Source organism: Brienomyrus brachyistius, chromosome 3 (genome assembly GCF_023856365.1).
Source record: "Brienomyrus brachyistius isolate T26 chromosome 3, BBRACH_0.4, whole genome shotgun sequence".
In the NCBI taxonomy this organism is placed as follows: Eukaryota; Metazoa; Chordata; class Actinopteri; order Osteoglossiformes; family Mormyridae; genus Brienomyrus; species Brienomyrus brachyistius.
In genome coordinates this window covers 34,943,680-34,960,856 of record NC_064535.1, presented here as the reverse complement: position 1 = coordinate 34,960,856, position 17,177 = coordinate 34,943,680, and the positions used below count along the sequence as shown (strand labels likewise).

Sequence of the window (17,177 nt, the reverse complement as noted above, 5' to 3'; positions counted from 1 at the left end):
AGGGCTCTTCCAGGTGTTACCTACAGCTCTTAGGATGCTGTTGTGGGGAAATACAAGTAGCAGGTAACTTAGGCTTGTGTTGGGTGGGGCCTATTATTACACCCGTACACCCAGATAGTCACTGGGGGGTTGATTACGGTATATGCCCTTGTGTGAAGTGTGTGGTTATTAGGTGCCGTGAAGTTCTGCCTCCTCCCCAGGTCCTCAGAGTCATGGCTCTGTGTAGGTTCTATGTAGGTTCTGTGTAGGTTCTATGTAGGCTCTGTGTAGGTTCTGTGAAGGTTATTTGTAGGCTCTGTGTAGGTTCTGTGTGTAGGCTCTGTGTAGGTTCTGTGTGTAGGCTCTGTGTAGGCTCTGTGTAGGTTCTGTGTGTAGGCTCTGTGTAGGTTCTGTGTGTAGGCTCTGTGTAGGTTCTGTGTGTAGGCTCTGTGTAGGTTCTGTGTGTAGGCTCTGTGTAGGCTCTGTGTAGGTTCTGTGTGTAGGCTCTGTGTAGGTTCTGTGTAGGCTCTGTGTAGGTTCTGTGTAGCCTTTTAACAAATATACCCGTGTTGTCATATCATCCAATGTGGTTCATGGAAGTAGGTAAGGGACCTTCCAGAAGAAGCGGCTTTTTCAGCACTGAGCAAAATGCACACAGGCCCTAATTAAGAGACCCAGAACAGTAAAAGCATTATATAAAACAGTTGCTTCAGCTTCAGGCTGTGCTGTTTGTTTAATAAGTAATAATGAAGTCTAGGCAGTGAGATCCATGAATGTAATTTACTGGCTGCATGGAGGTAATGTTCAGCCTGTGAATCACAGCTCACAGCCTCGAAAGAAGACTTTCCGTTTAATCTCCTTCTGTTCCTCAGCTGGAAGGAGCATGTAGAAGTGAGCTGGCAGAGTGACCTGAGACAGACCTGAGATCAGGATTTCAGCACGGGTATGCATCATTTATTAAGGCTGCTAATTACCAGGGACTGCAGGCAGTACTAGGAAAAGGAGAATGACTCGCATACACATAACATTCGGCAAGATTTATACATCAACATGTGCGTCATGAAAATCAGCACTAATGGATGCTGTGAAGATCTGCCCAACACACCACTGAACTACTCCCTTAGATTAGCTACTTAAATTGAATTGAAATTCCATAGTTTTGCCACAATTGAATAAAAAATCTTTCCTTTTCCAATCAGTGTTGTCTTCACTGCTGTCTCTCGCACAATCCCGCCTGCACTGCGCTGAGGAACACCCCTACTGCTGCTGGCATGTCCCGCACTTCCCTGCTCCTCCTCCTGCGTGTTCACTGGCCGTGCCGGAGAAAAAAGGCTGCAGAAGCTGTAGCCGCCCAGAACCGGCAGGTTCCTCCATCCCGCCGGAAACACTGCCAGCCGCCCAGAGCCGGCGGGTTCCTCCAAGGTTGCTGGTTTGAATCTCTCCGTGATGTCACCGTTGGGCCCCTGAGAAGGCCATTAACCCCCAAGGACTGTCAGGAAACTGATTTTTCAAAAAAAGTACATTGCTTTGGATGGAAGCGTCCTCTGAATAACTGTAAAGTCGTTAAAGGGGTGTGGTACACAGGAAGATCTGCAGTGAGAATAGCTGCACTTACCTCAGAATCACGTTCACACCACCGGCTCTTTAATATTCCCTTCCTCACCGCCGCCTTATCTGGCCAGTGCAGCTGCTGCCATTGTTCCAAGCAATGGGCTTGTGTGCCAGTGTGGGAATACCCCCCCCCACCCCCCTCCAATCACAAACTACACAATTTCACACATGTAGGGACTTTGCCCCAAGAAGCGGTTTGTTTAAATCAAATACAAACCAGACAAAGTGCATGAATTCTGACAAATGCCATAAAATGCATGAAAACAGCATTTGATTGAAAGTTACCAGTGTGATGAATCAATATTCATCCTTGAAGCCAAAAATTTCAGATAAAGCACAGACTGGTTCCACATGGTAAAACATAATTTTAAGGGAAACTCTAATGAACAAAGTAGATTTAGGCAACAGATCTATTGGACAATTAGCACAGACAGTGAATATGTTTCAGATGTTATATACGTAGTTTACGTTTTACGGGAATTGAATACTATTTTCCCTCATATACACGGACCTGAGAAAGAGTGTATTCAGGGAGACTGACGCTCTGATGTCTTTGTAAAGCCACATCTACAAGTCAGAGCAGCCCTGGGCTGTGACCTCGCTAAACACGGTGCCCAGCCCAAACCGAACTGATCGAAAACATGCCTGTATAACCCTTAAACAGGATATACAAAATATTACTTAGCTGGTTCTTTATAGTCATCTCGGAAAATATATAGTAGTAGTAATAATAATAATAATCATCATCATCACCATTATTATATTTATGTAAATTATTATTATTTTTATTGCATTAATATTCACTGTTATTATCGTTATTGTTAAAATTGCATAACTTAATTACTTAAATCTGAGCTTGTCGCGCCTTTACTTACGCGTTCAGCTGAGTAGGTGTTGCTCTAAAGACTTCATGTAGAAGATGATCATTACGGGGTTTGATTATGGATGTAAAGACGTAGCCTCCTTACCTGCTGCAGGTCTGTCGCATGTACAGTAAGCGGTAATTCTGGCACGGCTGGGCTCCTGGCTCCATTACCCGCTTGACTGAATGCATGCTGGCGATGTAGCGCTCGTTTAACCGCTATTTATCTGGTTCAGTAACAGCTGTGCACCAAGTTAAATTACAAGTTAAAGTGATGCGGGAAGAGCTGGGTACCGAAGCGAACTGCAGCAACAGGAGCACCGGGGGAGAGCAGTGCCACGGATCCGACGGGCGCTTCCCCTTTCTCCAAGTAGCACTTTTGGGGTCTGTTTTCGTGGTGGCCGCCTTCGGCAATCTGCTTTTCTTACACGCACTTTGGAAGAAGCGCAAGAGAAACAGCAGGACACAGCTGTTCCTGCTGCACCTGTGCATCGCCGATCTGCTTCTGGCTTTCTTCCAGGTCCTCCCCCAGCTCTTTATGGGAATAACCCCGCACTTCAGGGGCTCCGATGTCGCCTGCAGGGCTGTGAAATACCTTCAGGTGGTGGGCATGTCTGCCTCGGCGTACCTGATCGTCGCGATGACTGTGGAGCGCTACAATGCGGTCTGCAGACCCAGCGTGTCCTTCTTCAGAGGCTCCTTACGGAGGTATGTGGCGATCGGAGCAGCCTGGGCGACAGCGCTGGCTTTCAGCTGCCCACAACTGTTCATCTTTTCACTGCGAGAAATGGAGGAACACGTGTACGACTGCCAGGCCACCTTTATTGATCCTTGGGGAAGTGAGATATACATCACCTGGGTTACCTTGTCGGTCTTCGTATGCCCTGCCGTAATTTTACTTTTCTGCCAGATTCAGATATGCACAGGGATTTACTTAAATATGAAGAGGAAATCGCTGCAGACGGCTGCAAAGGAGGGTCGATCGGCTTCCAAAGGGGTGTCAAAGACCATGCTAAAGACGGTGAAAATGACATTTGTGATCATTGTCGTTCATATGGGGTGCTGGAGCCCGTTTTTCCTGGTCCAGCTGTGGTCTACCTGGAACTCCCAGAGCGCGCAGACAGAAGGTAACATCTCACCGTGTCTAGGGCCAGGGCACACCGTTCGGGAAAGATCAATAAACATTTAGTAGATATAGATGTTACTCGTATATTTTGTCCCTTAATGCTTTGTATATGTATTGGGCTGTCAAACCCCACTTGATGAGTGACGTCAGAAGTCGGACGAGCCCAGCAGAGTTTCCCGTTTCGTTATTTGTATCAGTATGTTTGTATATAAATTTATATTTTCTTCCCCCAGCTCCGGCATTTATCGTAACGCTGCTTGCCAGTTTGAGCTGCTGCACCAACCCCTGGATCTACCTGTATTACAGCTAGCGGCTAGAGGAGCTGTAAAGACTGAGTTTTACACGCAAAGAGCAGTGTTACTTCGCAGGGAGGACGTTAGGGGGCGCTACAAGTCGGAAGCTTTGATTAAAAGTAGAACCGTTCCTTTGTAGGTGACTCGGTAAATCATGATTTAGATTATCGCGAAATTATGAGAATAATTAGTGAAAGTGACATACCATATATCTCTGTGTGTATGGCTGAGAAGGACTGGATTCAACTAGATTCAACACTTGTATGTATTCATATACGGCAGTGGTTCTCAAAGTCGGTCCTCAGGACCCACTGCCCTGCCTGTTTTCCTGCTATCCCTGCCCCACACACAAGTCCCATCTGCCTTTCAGCTTCTGACTGACTAATCACACCTGATCCAGGTAATCAGCAGTGTGTAGGGCAGGGATAGCTGGAAAACAGGCAGGGCAGTGGGGCCCGAGGAGTTTGAGAACCACTGATATACGGTATAACATCTACATACACAATTAAAATACATTGTAACTTGATTCAATACATCTGTCTGTCCATCCATCCATCCATCCATCCATCCATCCATCCATCCATCCATCCATCATCTTCTTACTGGTCAGGGTTGCCAAGGGGCCTGGATCCATTCCCAGGCAGCACAGGGCAGAAGGCTGGGCTGGACCACTGCTGGGATGCCTGTCCATCACAGGAGAGTAATTACCTAATAAATCCCCTGAAATTGATGCTGCAGTTGTAGCTGAAATAATAAAAATGGGAGTGGCACAGTGCTTCACTGTGGTCCTGCACCTTCACAGATGTGGGCTTGATTCTCCATGAATCTGCACATTCTCCCCACGTCCACTCAGCTACCTCCAGGGACTCCGCTTCCCCTCTCCATCTAAACACACGTGGTTGTGGAGAATCGGCACTTTGAGCTGTGTGTGCCTTGTGACCGGCGTTCCGCCTCGTCCCTGTGCTTCCTGAGAGACTCCAGGCTCCCAGCGATCATGAAAATACACACGATGCATGGATGGATGGTATTGATGTTGTCATGTACAGTATTACAACGCACCCATGTAAAGCACCTTAGAGCGACTCTCATGTGAAAGGCGCTATATAAAAATTAACTGAATTAAATTTTTCTTAAGCACTATTAATTCATTGAATTTATAGATTTTTTATAATAAAGTGGGGGAAATTTTTCTTCAGTGCTAGTGAACTGCTTAACCCTGTCTGGTTATTGTAACCTAGCAGTGCCTGTTTGTACTGGCTGTAGTTTTGGCAGCTGTGTTACTGAAGTGTTTAGGGTGTATAAATATTCTAGGTAACATCATTAATAAAATGCATGCATGTTGTGGACATGTTTCAGTGGTGTTTTTAATCATGAAATGTAAACACTTGTAGTAATAATCAAAGTATGACTGGGGAGTATTTAAATGCACATTACATATTTCTAATGGTTTGATTGTAATAATGATTCAAGAATGTTGGTGCACATTTTTGTGCATGAACAAATTAATACCTCAATGAAATTACAATGAGGGTTTTTGCCTTCAAATGTGTTGTGTACATATGGTTGGGAATTTGAGCTCAATAAGACATTTATGTATAAATTCAAGATGATTGTACTAATTAACACCTTGTAAAACACTACAGGGGTGTAATTAACAAAATTTAAAGGAGAGGAAGGGATAAAGAGAGGGAGGGAGGGAGAGGGAACAAGAGAAGCTGTGAAAGATGGAGAAGAAAGGCAAGGAAATGAAGGAGGGAGAAAGAGAGAGACTGAAGGCGAGTTTCTCAGGTCCGTTACAGTCCTCAATGGAGCCTTAGGTTTGACATTTAAGAAGATGAATCCACAGCCTTGTGTGCCGGCTCAGTCTCTGTGCCTTATGATATTTTTACTGTGTGATGAAGGCTTTCTTCTCCAAAACACAGAGACGACCCAGAGCTAAGTATAATTAAACACTCTACATTTTCATGCTGGTCTTAAATCATAACCTGAGAGAGTCTGTCGCTAATAATCACTGTCACGGGAAGAGGGAGGAAGGGCATACATTTTACAAAGGTCTGGAAATGACTTTTTTTTGATGAATTTTAAATGAACAGTCTAATGGTCTGGCATTATAAATGGTGGTGTCTGAGATGAGGTAAAAGCTTCCTCAGACTAATGTGATAGCTGAGCAAATGTTTACTGGAAAAAAAGTTTATAGAAAACGTGAGAAGTCTGGAATAATTCAATGCTTCTGACAAAGTATCACAAAGAGTAGGTTACAAACAGTGCCCAATGGAAGGGCTTCGTGCGAGTCATGTGACTAATGCTGTTGACGCTGCTTCTTCCTAACACATGTAATCGCAAGCGGTATTTCTTACCACGTACATGTGAGTAATCTGAGTTATGAATGAAAGCACTTCTGCAGAGTCTGCCTCTGAATGCACTACATGCATGAATGCACTACAGCGGGTGAACACTAACCATTAAAACTCGCTGTCACAATGACTAATTATCTCATTAGGAGCTATCTATAGACTCACTGTTTCCAGTTGCAGAGAGGAATGAGGCAAAGCATTCGTCTTTGTCAGCTGCAGATTCTTCATGCGCGTCTCCGGCATGTCATTCTGGTAATTAGGCCTGCGGGCAGTTAATTGCCCTGATATGGCTCTTGCACACATGCATTCCTCCACACTGTAAGCCGAAGCCGGCGATAAAAGGGATAAGATTCTGTTCTGCAGTGCATCGATAGGGCACGGTTTCCCAGCAACACTGGTTTCTGTGGCATCCAACAGAGGCTCGCTAAGGTACCTTCAGGCCAGCATGACTGATGCCATGGAAGGAAAACGGAGCTGGCCTGACAAATCTGAAGGTGAGAGAGCTGACAGACATGCATCCGCTTTCTAATGTCAGAAAGGCCTAGATGGCGGTAGCTGCTCTGCGCCAAACCTCCACCAGCAGCATATGTTACCAGTAGGGCTGCCACTGGTCCAGGATCTGCTGGGACCACCCAGGATTCTGGTCGTCTGTCCTGGAAAAAACTAATTTCACTCCGGGACACAGAATATCCTGGAATCTGAGCCTTCTGTTCATGTGCGCTATTAACACTCAAATTCAGTCAGATGATTAATAGAATGAGACTACACTGAGTCTTACTAGCGATGTAATATGCTCATATGTACTGTATCTTTGTCCAATCAAACAATGACAAGTCATGCTCTACACAAGCACTGCAGAGTCTGTGGCTAGCGCAACATCGAACACTGCTGCCATGTTCAAAGATCAAGTACGTAAAGAAAAAAATAATTGTTACAGTGCACTGAAAACTGAAGGTGTGAGGTGTGTGGTGACATATAACATATAGCAACCAATGAAAACTAATAATAATAATAATCATAATGACAATTCATGGATGGATGCAGGGAAAGTCCCTTTTCGCCACCGTCTTGCTCTCTGTGACACACATATAGGCGGCAGCAAGCTTGACAGTGAAGGGCAGCCACTTGAGTTGGGGGTTAAGGGCCGTGTTCAAGGGCCCACAAATGTGGCTATTCTGCCGAGGCTGGGCTCGAACCGGCGACCTTCCGATCAAAGGCACAGAGGCTTAGCCCGCTATTACATTATACAGTTAATAATCAATTACCAGTGCGTGTTTGAGATCACACTGCCATGTAGGGTTATAATTTCTCCATCAAACAGACGTAAACGAACTTTTGAAACGGTGTCACTGTGTTCAGTATTTTGGGTCGATGACTGTGTGTCTGTGAGGAGGTAACCCTAGTTAGCGTGTCTAACCCTAACCCTAGTTAGCGGTCATCCTCCTGGATTCCTGTCTCCCTGACAACACCAAGAAACGGGGCCAGCAGCAGAGCTGCGATTTCACTTCAAACGCTTTCGACGACCTGCTGACCGTGACTTTCCTCTAGACATGCGCTTCAAGCCTCCTGTGCTCACCTGTCATATTAAAGGTCAGGGAGTAGCTTAGAAGATGGATCCCGTTATTAGAGTCAATATAATGACAGGAATTGCCAAAATATAACACGAAAAAAATACATTGCATTTCTTACTCCACGACTACACAGATATTAGAGTATTGATTAATTTCCCTGCCATACAGTGACTAAAACAATCAATAAATGTTTTGTCATAATGGGTGAGTGCAATGAACTAAAAAGATGTGGTGTAGGTTACCATGGTGAATGGTCATGCGGCAGTCACCGTATGGGACAGGGACATGCGTCTCAGATGTGAATGTCAAGAGGAGCTGTCCACATTGAGGCCGTTGGACAGCTGTTCATCCTGTAGGGCGTATGGGCTACTGCAGATCAGGTAGAGTACGCCACTGATCAGCGTTTACCATCTATGGTCAAGAAGCCAGAATCGACACTGGTAACCTGATCCCTGAGGCCAGGATGTCTATGCCCTCCCTGGGGGAAACTGCGGTCTCCTGCGAATCTGCTGAAGGAGACACGACCAGCCCGAAGACATGATGAATCATCAGAATGATTACGTCACTGAAGCGGCCGCGGGTAAACATATGCTTACGCCGGTTTGCTGCATGAAGAGGCTCCCACCATGAGGCGGAAAGCGGTACTGCAGGCAGTGACTAAAGCAGAGACAGACCTCCTCACTGTAGATAACTGTTAGACTCAGAAGATAAAACGAGATTCTTCCCTTCAGCAGCTTGCAGACTCAGCATCACACAGTGACACAGTCCAGAACAGGTGCATACGGGGAGATTGGAGGGCAGGTTTTTACCATTCATCATCACTGCTTACCCTCAGAGAAAATGAGGTTAGGTTAGGAAAATTGAGGGTAAGAAATGATCCAAATATTTTTTCTTATACTAAATGTATAACTGATAAATTGTACTGGAAATGAACATTTTAAAATTGAGATCACATTTTTTTGTTCGGTAGGGTTAAAATTTACATATAATATGTAATATCAGTACATTTAAATCTGAAATTGTGGAAAGCCAAAGCCAGAGAGTCGCTGAGTGGAAGGGTGGGATCCGGCCTCACACAAAAGCAGAACCGCCACATGCTGAAGGGACCCGTCGGCTAACCGCTGCCCCCTCGTGGTAATATCGTCCTTAATGTCACTCAGCCAAAAACGGCAAAAGACGCATTACATTTATCTGAAAAATGTAATCACATTTGAATAACATAATTTTCTCACACTGCAGAAAGTAAAAAAACAAAATACAATTCATTATTTTGGCAGCAGGACCACAGAAACAAGCAAGGGACAGGTGACAAACAGGTAAGAGGGAGAGGTAAGAGGGACAGGTAATCCCATTCCGCAGGGGTGACCCAACCCTGCTGACTGTAAGAGCCATGTAAACCATGAGGTGACCAACAGAACCTTTTCCCACACAGGAAATAACTCATCTCTAGCATTCCTCGCCTCATACACCATAGTCCATGCTAGGCTATTCTGTGTGAGGCTGCCCTTTGCAGCCAAGCTTACTCTCACCTACACGTGAGTCACGGAGAGCAGGATGGGGTGGGCGAGAAGAGAATTTCCCCATGGGGATCAATAAAGAGTCATTATTATCATTGTTATTAATATTACTGTAGCCTAGCTCCCCAGCTAACATCTGGGCCCGATCTTGCCTTGGGAAAAATGAAAAGCGTAGTTAAATTAGCAACACCTGAGTGTCCATGTTGACGTCAGTCTAGGGCCCCCCCCACGTGCTATACTGCCCCCTGTAGGTAATAAAAAATACTAAAATTCCTGTCATCTGGCAAATTACTACAGTCAGATCTCCAGCAGAAGGTCCTCTGGAAGGTCACAGAAGAGTCGGCCAAATAAATCTTTTACCTTCCCACACCGCTCTTGCATGGCAGTGAGGGGTAAGCTGGTCTCTGACTGGCCTCAAAGGAAAACCTGCCACCAGCTCTACGTCCACAGATCTCTGCAGCCCAGCTCATTGCAAAGCAGACTTTCTCCTTCTGCTTTCAGAAGACGGTCCTGCTTCTGCTCCCAGCTGCTGTCTCCATGCTCTGAACCGTGTCCAAAGCGTCTCCTGGAGCTACTCGGCCTCCAGTCCCAGGACGATCCAAAGGGGAGAACCTGCCCGCCATCGTCGCATGTAAAATGGCAACATGTAACACAAACCCCGGAAGGGATCCCACTGGTGGGCAAAGATGCCAGACGCTTTCGGGTGGGGGGTCTTAATTCACATCATCTTGGCATGGGCGTGGCCCTGATACCTGTGTGTCCGTTCGCCGGATGACATCCACGTATCAGAGCATCACGTTCTAGCCCTCTTCAGTGGAGGGGGGGTGAAATGACACCAGATTCAGTCTAACAGGAGTCATCGGCCGGATCCTTGTCTGTGATGAATATCTGAGGTAGTTAATGAGCCACTAAACCATGAACCCCAGTTCGCTGCAAGCCTTCCAATAACCAGACCCCAGCTGTGATGTTCTGCCATGACCACACGGTGGCACCACCTTTCTGTGAACGGTCCTCACAAAGCAGGCCACTAACCCTGCGGGGTGTCACCCCCCCCCCCAGACATAGGCTCCACCAGCCCATTTGCGGAGCCCTACCCCGACACCCAGATTCAAAGCTCAGCCATCTGGCCTGTTTGCTGCAGTAAGGAAATCAACAGACATTGCAGAGAGACCAAAAAATAATAATACTAAACACTCCCACTTTCCATTGAAAGGACATGCCTTTTCTTTCCTTTGAAAGAATATATACTTCCTTTTGTCTGTAGTGTTTTAAGGAGCTGTAAAACCTGACAACACATGGATTTAATAAACCACAGACAAATGAAACCAGCCCAACCTGATCTAAAGCTCTCAGGCTGGAGCAGAGAATTTATGTTACCGAATCCTTGTTAATAAAACTCTATTAAATATTCCGGGTATATCTGATTGCAGTCAAAGATCACAAAAATCTTGGGATTTGCGATGTCGTCCACGCAGCTGTCGTAGAAGTTTGTGACTCGCGTGTCCTTGGAGGGCGGTCGGCAGAACTTCGACTGTCCGACTGTGTATTCCCCGACGAGCACCCGGGCCAGGAACATGGATTTATACGGTGGGTCGCTCTGGAAAATGGCTGGTACCAGGCCATGTTTTTGAAGAACGACGTTGTGGTTCGCTGTAGTGTGGCAGAATTTACTGGAGTATTTGGCATCTCTTGCAAAATAACTGCCTAAACAAAAGAAAAGAAGGACATTATTGGTCAGCGACCAGCTGTCCCTGGTGTGTCTGTCACCCACACACACGTCAGAAGGAGCGCACACCTTTTCCATAGATGTCACCATGGCTTCCAGTTAATCTCCAGTCAAAATTATACGTGCATATAGCCTGGACGTTGCTGTGGCCTGTGCCGTGGAATAGCATCTTCTCCTCAATGTCCACGGCCCGTTTGATCTTTCTCAGCTGTGCTTTTTTCCTTCAGATGACCAAGGAGTGGAAAAAGAAAGAAAACTCTATATTCCAGGAGCTAAAATACACACAGCGTTACCATTGTCCCAACTTAAGTCACGGCACAATCGTACAGAGAAACAGACACTATTTACCGGCAAAAAAACTCCCAAAGGTCTAAGTTCTGGATCCTCTGGATTGACCTGATGGATGCATCCATAGTTCTCTCAAAAAGTCTCATGACTTCCTTATACTCAAAAGTGTCCTTGCCCAGAGTGATGAGCTGGCAGGGAAAAATGACAAAAAGGACTCATTTAATCAGTTTCATCTTAGGTTACCTTGAAGAACATTCCAGCTCCTAGTACCTGATAGGTCTCTTCTGTATTAATCCTCTCCCAGTGTACAGGAATGGGAAGGGCAAGATTATCACAGATGAACCTGTTAAGAAAAGCAGACACATAATTACTACAGGAACACGCTCATCTGAAGTACCACACAATGTCAAAAAGGGAACTGCTATTAAGTAATTTGGGTTAGAGGCAAAAATACTACAGATTCTGTGGGAAAACGCCTTTGTGACGATAGAATACTGTAATAAAAAAAAATCACAGTAAGGCAGGAATATTTAAGTTACTCAGAACTTAGACACTGTCAAACCATCACAGCAGCTGTGATGCTGTTTCATGGAAAACAAAACACAGAGTGTAAGTAGGAAGCCGCGAGCCGCCAAGTTTCGCTTTCGCTTCGAGCGCAGCTGTGGTTCTGACCTGAAACTTGTTTCGGAATGCAGTGCACGCTTTATAGGACGCTGCTTGCCAGTTGTCAAGTTGGTCTGCTTCATCACTGAACACAGAGGGAAATCACAGACTCGGTCTCACATTCATGTCGCTTCCAAAACACTGCATTCCCAAGGCAAACAGGAGTTAAAACTATCGAACATCATTTGCTACACTGATTTACCATACAATCATGATGGGATGAAGCAAATCTTACCAGGATTTAGTACCTGAAAAATCTAATCTGTAAGTATACTTCGCTGTGCAGAACTCCATGACGCCCAGCTGATTTCTGCTGTAGTTCTGTTCAATTTGCTCACTGGTCACAGAACAGGCAGCACTTTGATTAATCTGCAACAAATACCAGTTATCAAAATTAATCAGCTACGTGTGTGGTGTTTGAGAGCGGCATACAGTTACATCGTACAGTTCCGATAATGTACGAAACCTATACCTCAAACATATGCCAGACGCCACATTCAGCGAGATAAAACCAGTTCCAGCGAGCCTCCGAGGTGTCCATGTCCTCCACCTCGCTGGACACATGTCTGACGGCTCTTGGGCAAAGCATGATCTGATCTCGATCAAAACAAGCATCCATCACACATTAGTAAATATGAAATAATTCCAAGAACAAATAGAAAGATGCCTAAAACAGAGAAAATGATTTAAATCGCGTCATCCATAGCGAAGACACATTAATCCCTGCCACAAACTCTAACAACTATGTCACATTACATTCACATTGATCCCTCCTACAGAGGAAGCAGACAGGTCGTGTTTAACTCCGGCTCAATGTTACCCGATCTGTAACTGTAGGCCAGGGTCCAGTCGTCCTTAGCCGGCAATGAACTAACAGCGCCGGCCGCGTTTCACAGCAGCGCTGACCCTCCAGTTTATTTTGCGGAGCCGCACATTGTGTTTATTTGCTTCCGGTCGCGTCATCGCGTCCGGCTACGTCATCGACGCTTTTCTCTTCCTTGGATACGGTTGCTAAGTTAGAGGAAACAATCGCTGCTATTCAGAAACGCCTTGACTCAGTTCACTCAAATGACTTATGTACACTTGAGTCGCTTGAGTGCTTTTAATAAAAAGAGGAAATGCCAGTGATAACCACGTGAGTGGAGTATACTACCCGGCCGGGGTAGAATGACTATGATCGAGGCGACGCATTCCAAGAGCTGGCGCTAGATAGCGCCCGCATACAGATAAAACGCCTTATACAATGATGGCATGCTTGTTGTTTTGTAACGTAATCAGGCGTATATAGACCAGGAGCCCAGAGGGGTCAGCCTAGCTGAAAAGCGAACCAATTTCCCTTAGTGTAATCTTGCGGGGGGCATATGACAGTTCATCAGAATGGATGTCTGCCCGGCCCGTGGTGGTGGGTGTGGCTGTGAGGGGTGTGGTAATGAATTCAAATTATTGAGCTAGGTCAGCTGATATCCGAACCAAATGAAACTAGTTGGAACTTGTTGGAACTTTGACTTTTGTTCTGTATCAACCCAGGTATCATAAATGAACATTGCCAGACAGTTTCTGTGGTGGGTTACCCCTGCCAGACACACCAAAATTTGAGCTAGATCAGCTGATATAGATATCCGATATGGGCTCACCACCCATGGGAGGGGCCATAGGGGTCGGGTGTGATGTGATCTGGGCAGTTGCCAAAGGCAGGGACTTTGGCGGTCCGATCCTCGGCTACAGAAGCTAGCTCTAGGGACATGGAATGTCACCTCTCTGATGGGGAAGGAGCCTGAGCTGGTGCGCGAGGTTGTGAAGTTCCGGCTAGATATAGTCGGACTCACCTCGATGCACGGCTTGGGCTCTGGAACCAGTCTCCTTGAGGGGGGTTGGACCCTTTTCCACTCTGGATTTGCCCGCGGGGAGAGGCGCCGAGCAGGCGTGGGCATACTTATTGTCCCCAGGCTGGGTGCCTGCACATTGGGGTTTACCGCAGTAGATGAGAGGGTAGCCTCGCTTCACCTTCGGGTGGGGGGACGGGTTCTGACTGTTGTTTGCGCTTATGTGCCAAACGGCAGTTCAGAATACCTACCCTTTTTGGAGTCCTTGGAAGGGGTGTTGGAGAGCGCTCCTCCTGGGGACTCTCTTGTTCTGCTGGGGGACTTCAATGCTCACGTGGGCAATGACAGTGAGACCTGGAGGGGCGTGATTGGGAGGAACGGCCCCCTCGATCTGAACCTGAGCGGTGTTTTGTTATTGGACTTCTGTGCTCATCACGGATTGTCCATAATGAACACTATTTTCAAGCATAAGGGTGTCCATATGTGCACTTGGCACCAGGACACCCTAGGCCGCAGTTCGATGATCGACTTTGTAGTCGTGTTGTTGGACTTGCGGCCGCATGTCTTGGACACTCAGGTGAAGAGAGGGGCGGAGCTGTCGACCGGTCACTACCTGGTGGTGGGTTGGCTCCGCTAGTGGGGGAGGAAGCCGGCCAGGCCTGGCAGGCCCAAGCGTACAGTGAGGGTCTGCTGGGAACGTCTGGCGGAATCCCCTGTCAGGGAGAGTTTCAACTCCTACCTCCGGCAGAACTTCTCCCATATCCCAGGGGAGGTGGGGGACATTGAGTCCGAATGGGCCATGTTCCGTGCCTCCATTGTGGAGGCAGCTGGCCGGAGCTGCGGCCGTAAGGTGGTCGGTGCCTGTCGCGGCGGCAATCCCCGAACCCGCTGGTGGAAGCTGAAGAAGGAGTCCTATCGGGCCTTTTCGGCCTGTGGGACTCCAGACGCAGCTGACGGCTACCGGCAGGCCAAGCAGGATGCGGCTTTGGTGGTTGCTGAGGCAAAAACTCGGGTGTGGGAGGAGTTTGGCGAGGCCATGGAGAACGACTTCTGGACGGCTTCGAGGAGGTTCTGGGCCACCATCCGGCGGCTCCGGGCGGGAAAGCGGTGCAGCATCAACACTATTTATGGTGGGGATGGTGCGCTGCTGACCTCAACTCGGGACGTTTTGGGTCGGTGGAAGGAATACTTCAAAGACCTCCTCAATCCCACCGACACGCCTTCCGATATGGAAGCAGAGTGTGGGGACTTGGGGGTGGACTCTCCTATTTCTGGGGCAGAGGTCACTGAGGTGGTCAAAAAGCTCCTCAGTGGCCGGGCCCCGGGGGTGGATGAGATTCACCCGGAGTTCCTCAAGGCTCTGGATGCTGTGGGGCTGTCCTGGCTGACACGCATCTGCGGCATCGCGTGGACATCGGGGGCAGTGCCTCTGGACTGGCAGACCGGGGTGGTGGTCCCCATCTTTAAGAAAGGGGACCGGAAGGTGTGCTCCAACTATAGGGGGATCACACTCCTCAGCCTCCCTGGTAAGGTCTATTCGGGGGTCCTGGAGAGGAGGGTCCGCCGGATTGTCGAACCTCGGATTCAGGAGGGGCAGTGTGGTTTTCGCCCTGGCCGTGGAACAGTGGACCAACTCTATACTCTCAGCAGGGTTTTGGAGGGTTCATGGGAGTTTGCCCGACCAGTCTACATGTGTTTTGTGGACTTGGAGAGGGCATTCGACCGTGTCCCTCGGGGAGTCCTGTGGGGAGTGCTCCGGGAGTATGGGGTACCGGGCTTCCTTTTAAGGGCGGTTCGGTCCCTGTATGATCGGTGCCAGAGCCTGGTCCGCATGGGCGGCAATAAGTCGGACTTGTTTGCGGTGAGGGTTGGACTCCGTCAGGGCTGCCCTTTCTCACCGATTCTGTTCATAGCTTTAATGGACAGAATTTCTAGGCGCAGCCAGGGCGGTGAGGTAGTCCGGTTCGGTGACCTCAGGATTAGGTCTCTGCTTTTTGCAGATGATGTGGTTCTGTTGGCCTCATCAGACCGTGACCTTCAGCTCTTACTGGAGCAGTTTGCAGCCGAGTGTGAAGCGGCTGGGATGAGAATCAGCACTTCCAAATCCGAGACCATGGTTCTCAGCCGGAAAAGGGTAGAATGCTCTGTCCAGGTTGGGGATGGGGTCCTCCCCCAAGTGGAGGAGTTTAAGTATCTTGGGATCTTGTTCACGAGTGGGGGAATGATGGAGCGGGAGGTCAACAGGCGGATCGGTGCGGCGTCAGCAGTCATGCGGGCGCTACATCGGTCTGTCATGGTGAAGAGAGAGCTGAGCCAAAAGGCAAAGCTCTCGATTTACCAGTCGATCTACGTTCCTACCCTCACCTATGGTCATGAGCTATGGGTAGTGACCGAAAGAACGAGATCGCGGGTGTAAGCGGCCGAAATGAGTTTCGTCTGCAGGGTGGCTGGGCTCTCCCTTAGAGATAGGGTGAGGAGCTCAGTCATTCGGGAGGGACTCAGAGTAGAGCCGCTGCTCCTCCGCATCAAGAGGAGCCAGATGAGGTGGCTCGGGCATCTGATTAGGATGCTTCCGGGACGCCTCCCTGGGGAGGTGTTCCGGGCATGTCCCACTGGGAGGAGACCCCGGGGAAGACCCAGGACACGCTGGAGAGAATATGTCTCCCGGCTGGCCTGGGAACGCCTCGGGATCCCCCCAGAGGAGCTGGATGAAGTGGCCGGGGAGAGGGAAGTGTGGGCTTCTCTGCTGAGACTGCTGCCCCCGCGACCCGACCCCGGATTAAGTGGAAGATGATGGATGGATGGATGGATAGTTTCATTTGGTTCGGATATCAGCTGACCTAGCTCAATAATTTGAATTCATTACCACACCCCTCACAGCCACACCTACCACCACGGGCCCGGCAGACATCCATTTTGATGAACTGTCATATGCCCCCCGCAAGATTACACTAAGGGAAATTGGTTCGCTTTTCAGCTAGGGCTCCTGGTCTAATAGCACTATAAGCCGTAACGTTAAAAGCACCTACCTAATATTGTGTAAATCCCCCTTGTGCCACGAAACAGCTCTGACCTCATGGACTCCACAAGACCACTGAAGGTGTCCGCTGGTATCTCAAGTAGACTGGGCTTCAGTGAGATATTCACACTGGATAAGAGAGTGCTAAATAATTGTTATGTAATATCTCAGCAGCCAGTTTTCGACCTTATTTTTCAAAAACTACGTCGGCATCAATTTCGTAGTCAGCTGTAAGTAACTCGTTTTGTTATCAAGTTGCTAACTTTTATCATTAGCACCTAGTTCTGTGACATTGGGATGTCACAATATTCCGGTATTGAAGATAACCATGATATTTAAAAAAAC

At 47.8% G+C, this 17,177-nt stretch overlaps 2 protein-coding genes and 2 long non-coding RNA genes across 5 annotated transcripts; 3 read left to right on the top strand and 1 right to left on the bottom strand.

Moving 5' to 3' along the window:
• The first annotated feature begins 17 nt into the window (after positions 1-17).
• LOC125738307 (uncharacterized) lies at positions 18-2,337 on the top strand. The gene is made up of 3 exons (XR_007396791.1): positions 18-63; positions 852-922; positions 1,179-2,337. It is a non-coding gene; the product is annotated as an uncharacterized LOC125738307 (long non-coding RNA).
• Positions 194-591, top strand: LOC125738306 (uncharacterized). 2 transcript variants are annotated; one of them, XR_007396790.1, is made up of 3 exons: positions 194-303; positions 352-434; positions 494-591. It is a non-coding gene; the product is annotated as an uncharacterized LOC125738306 (long non-coding RNA). The 2 variants fall into 2 exon arrangements; XR_007396789.1 differs by having other exon boundaries at positions 470-591.
• A 16-nt stretch (positions 2,338-2,353) lies between the features above and the next one.
• Positions 2,354-5,187, top strand: avpr2l (arginine vasopressin receptor 2, like). The gene is made up of 2 exons (XM_049007153.1): positions 2,354-3,579; positions 3,812-5,187. The coding sequence occupies exons 1-2, from the start codon at positions 2,727-2,729 to the stop codon at positions 3,886-3,888; spliced, it is 930 nt and encodes a 309-aa protein (XP_048863110.1). The 5' UTR covers positions 2,354-2,726; the 3' UTR covers positions 3,889-5,187.
• Positions 5,188-8,982: 3,795 nt separating this feature from the next.
• On the bottom strand, positions 8,983-13,062 carry LOC125739263 (protein mono-ADP-ribosyltransferase PARP11). Its single transcript, XM_049009162.1, has 7 exons — positions 12,463-13,062; positions 12,239-12,359; positions 12,000-12,075; positions 11,598-11,670; positions 11,388-11,515; positions 11,109-11,260; positions 8,983-11,017 (listed from the first exon to the last, which is right to left on the bottom strand). The coding sequence occupies exons 1-7, from the start codon at positions 12,607-12,609 to the stop codon at positions 10,701-10,703; spliced, it is 1,014 nt and encodes a 337-aa protein (XP_048865119.1). The 5' UTR covers positions 12,610-13,062; the 3' UTR covers positions 8,983-10,700.
• Between the last annotated feature and the right edge of the window lie 4,115 nt (positions 13,063-17,177).

Bases quoted from the DNA above. Each gene is read 5' to 3' on its own strand.
- avpr2l (XM_049007153.1), top strand. From the start codon at position 2,727: ATGCGGGAAGAGCTGGGTACCGAAGCGAACTGCAGCAACAGGAGCACC. The intron at 3,580-3,811 runs GTAACATCTCAC...TTCTTCCCCCAG, and splicing joins CCAGAGCGCGCAGACAGAAG to CTCCGGCATTTATCGTAACG.
- LOC125739263 (XM_049009162.1), bottom strand. From the start codon at position 12,609: ATGGATGCTTGTTTTGATCGAGATCAGATCATGCTTTGCCCAAGAGCC. The intron at 12,360-12,462 runs GTATAGGTTTCG...TATTTGTTGCAG, and splicing joins GCGTCTGGCATATGTTTGAG to ATTAATCAAAGTGCTGCCTG. The intron at 11,261-11,387 runs GTAAATAGTGTC...GGTCATCTGAAG, and splicing joins CTTTGGGAGTTTTTTTGCCG to GAAAAAAGCACAGCTGAGAA.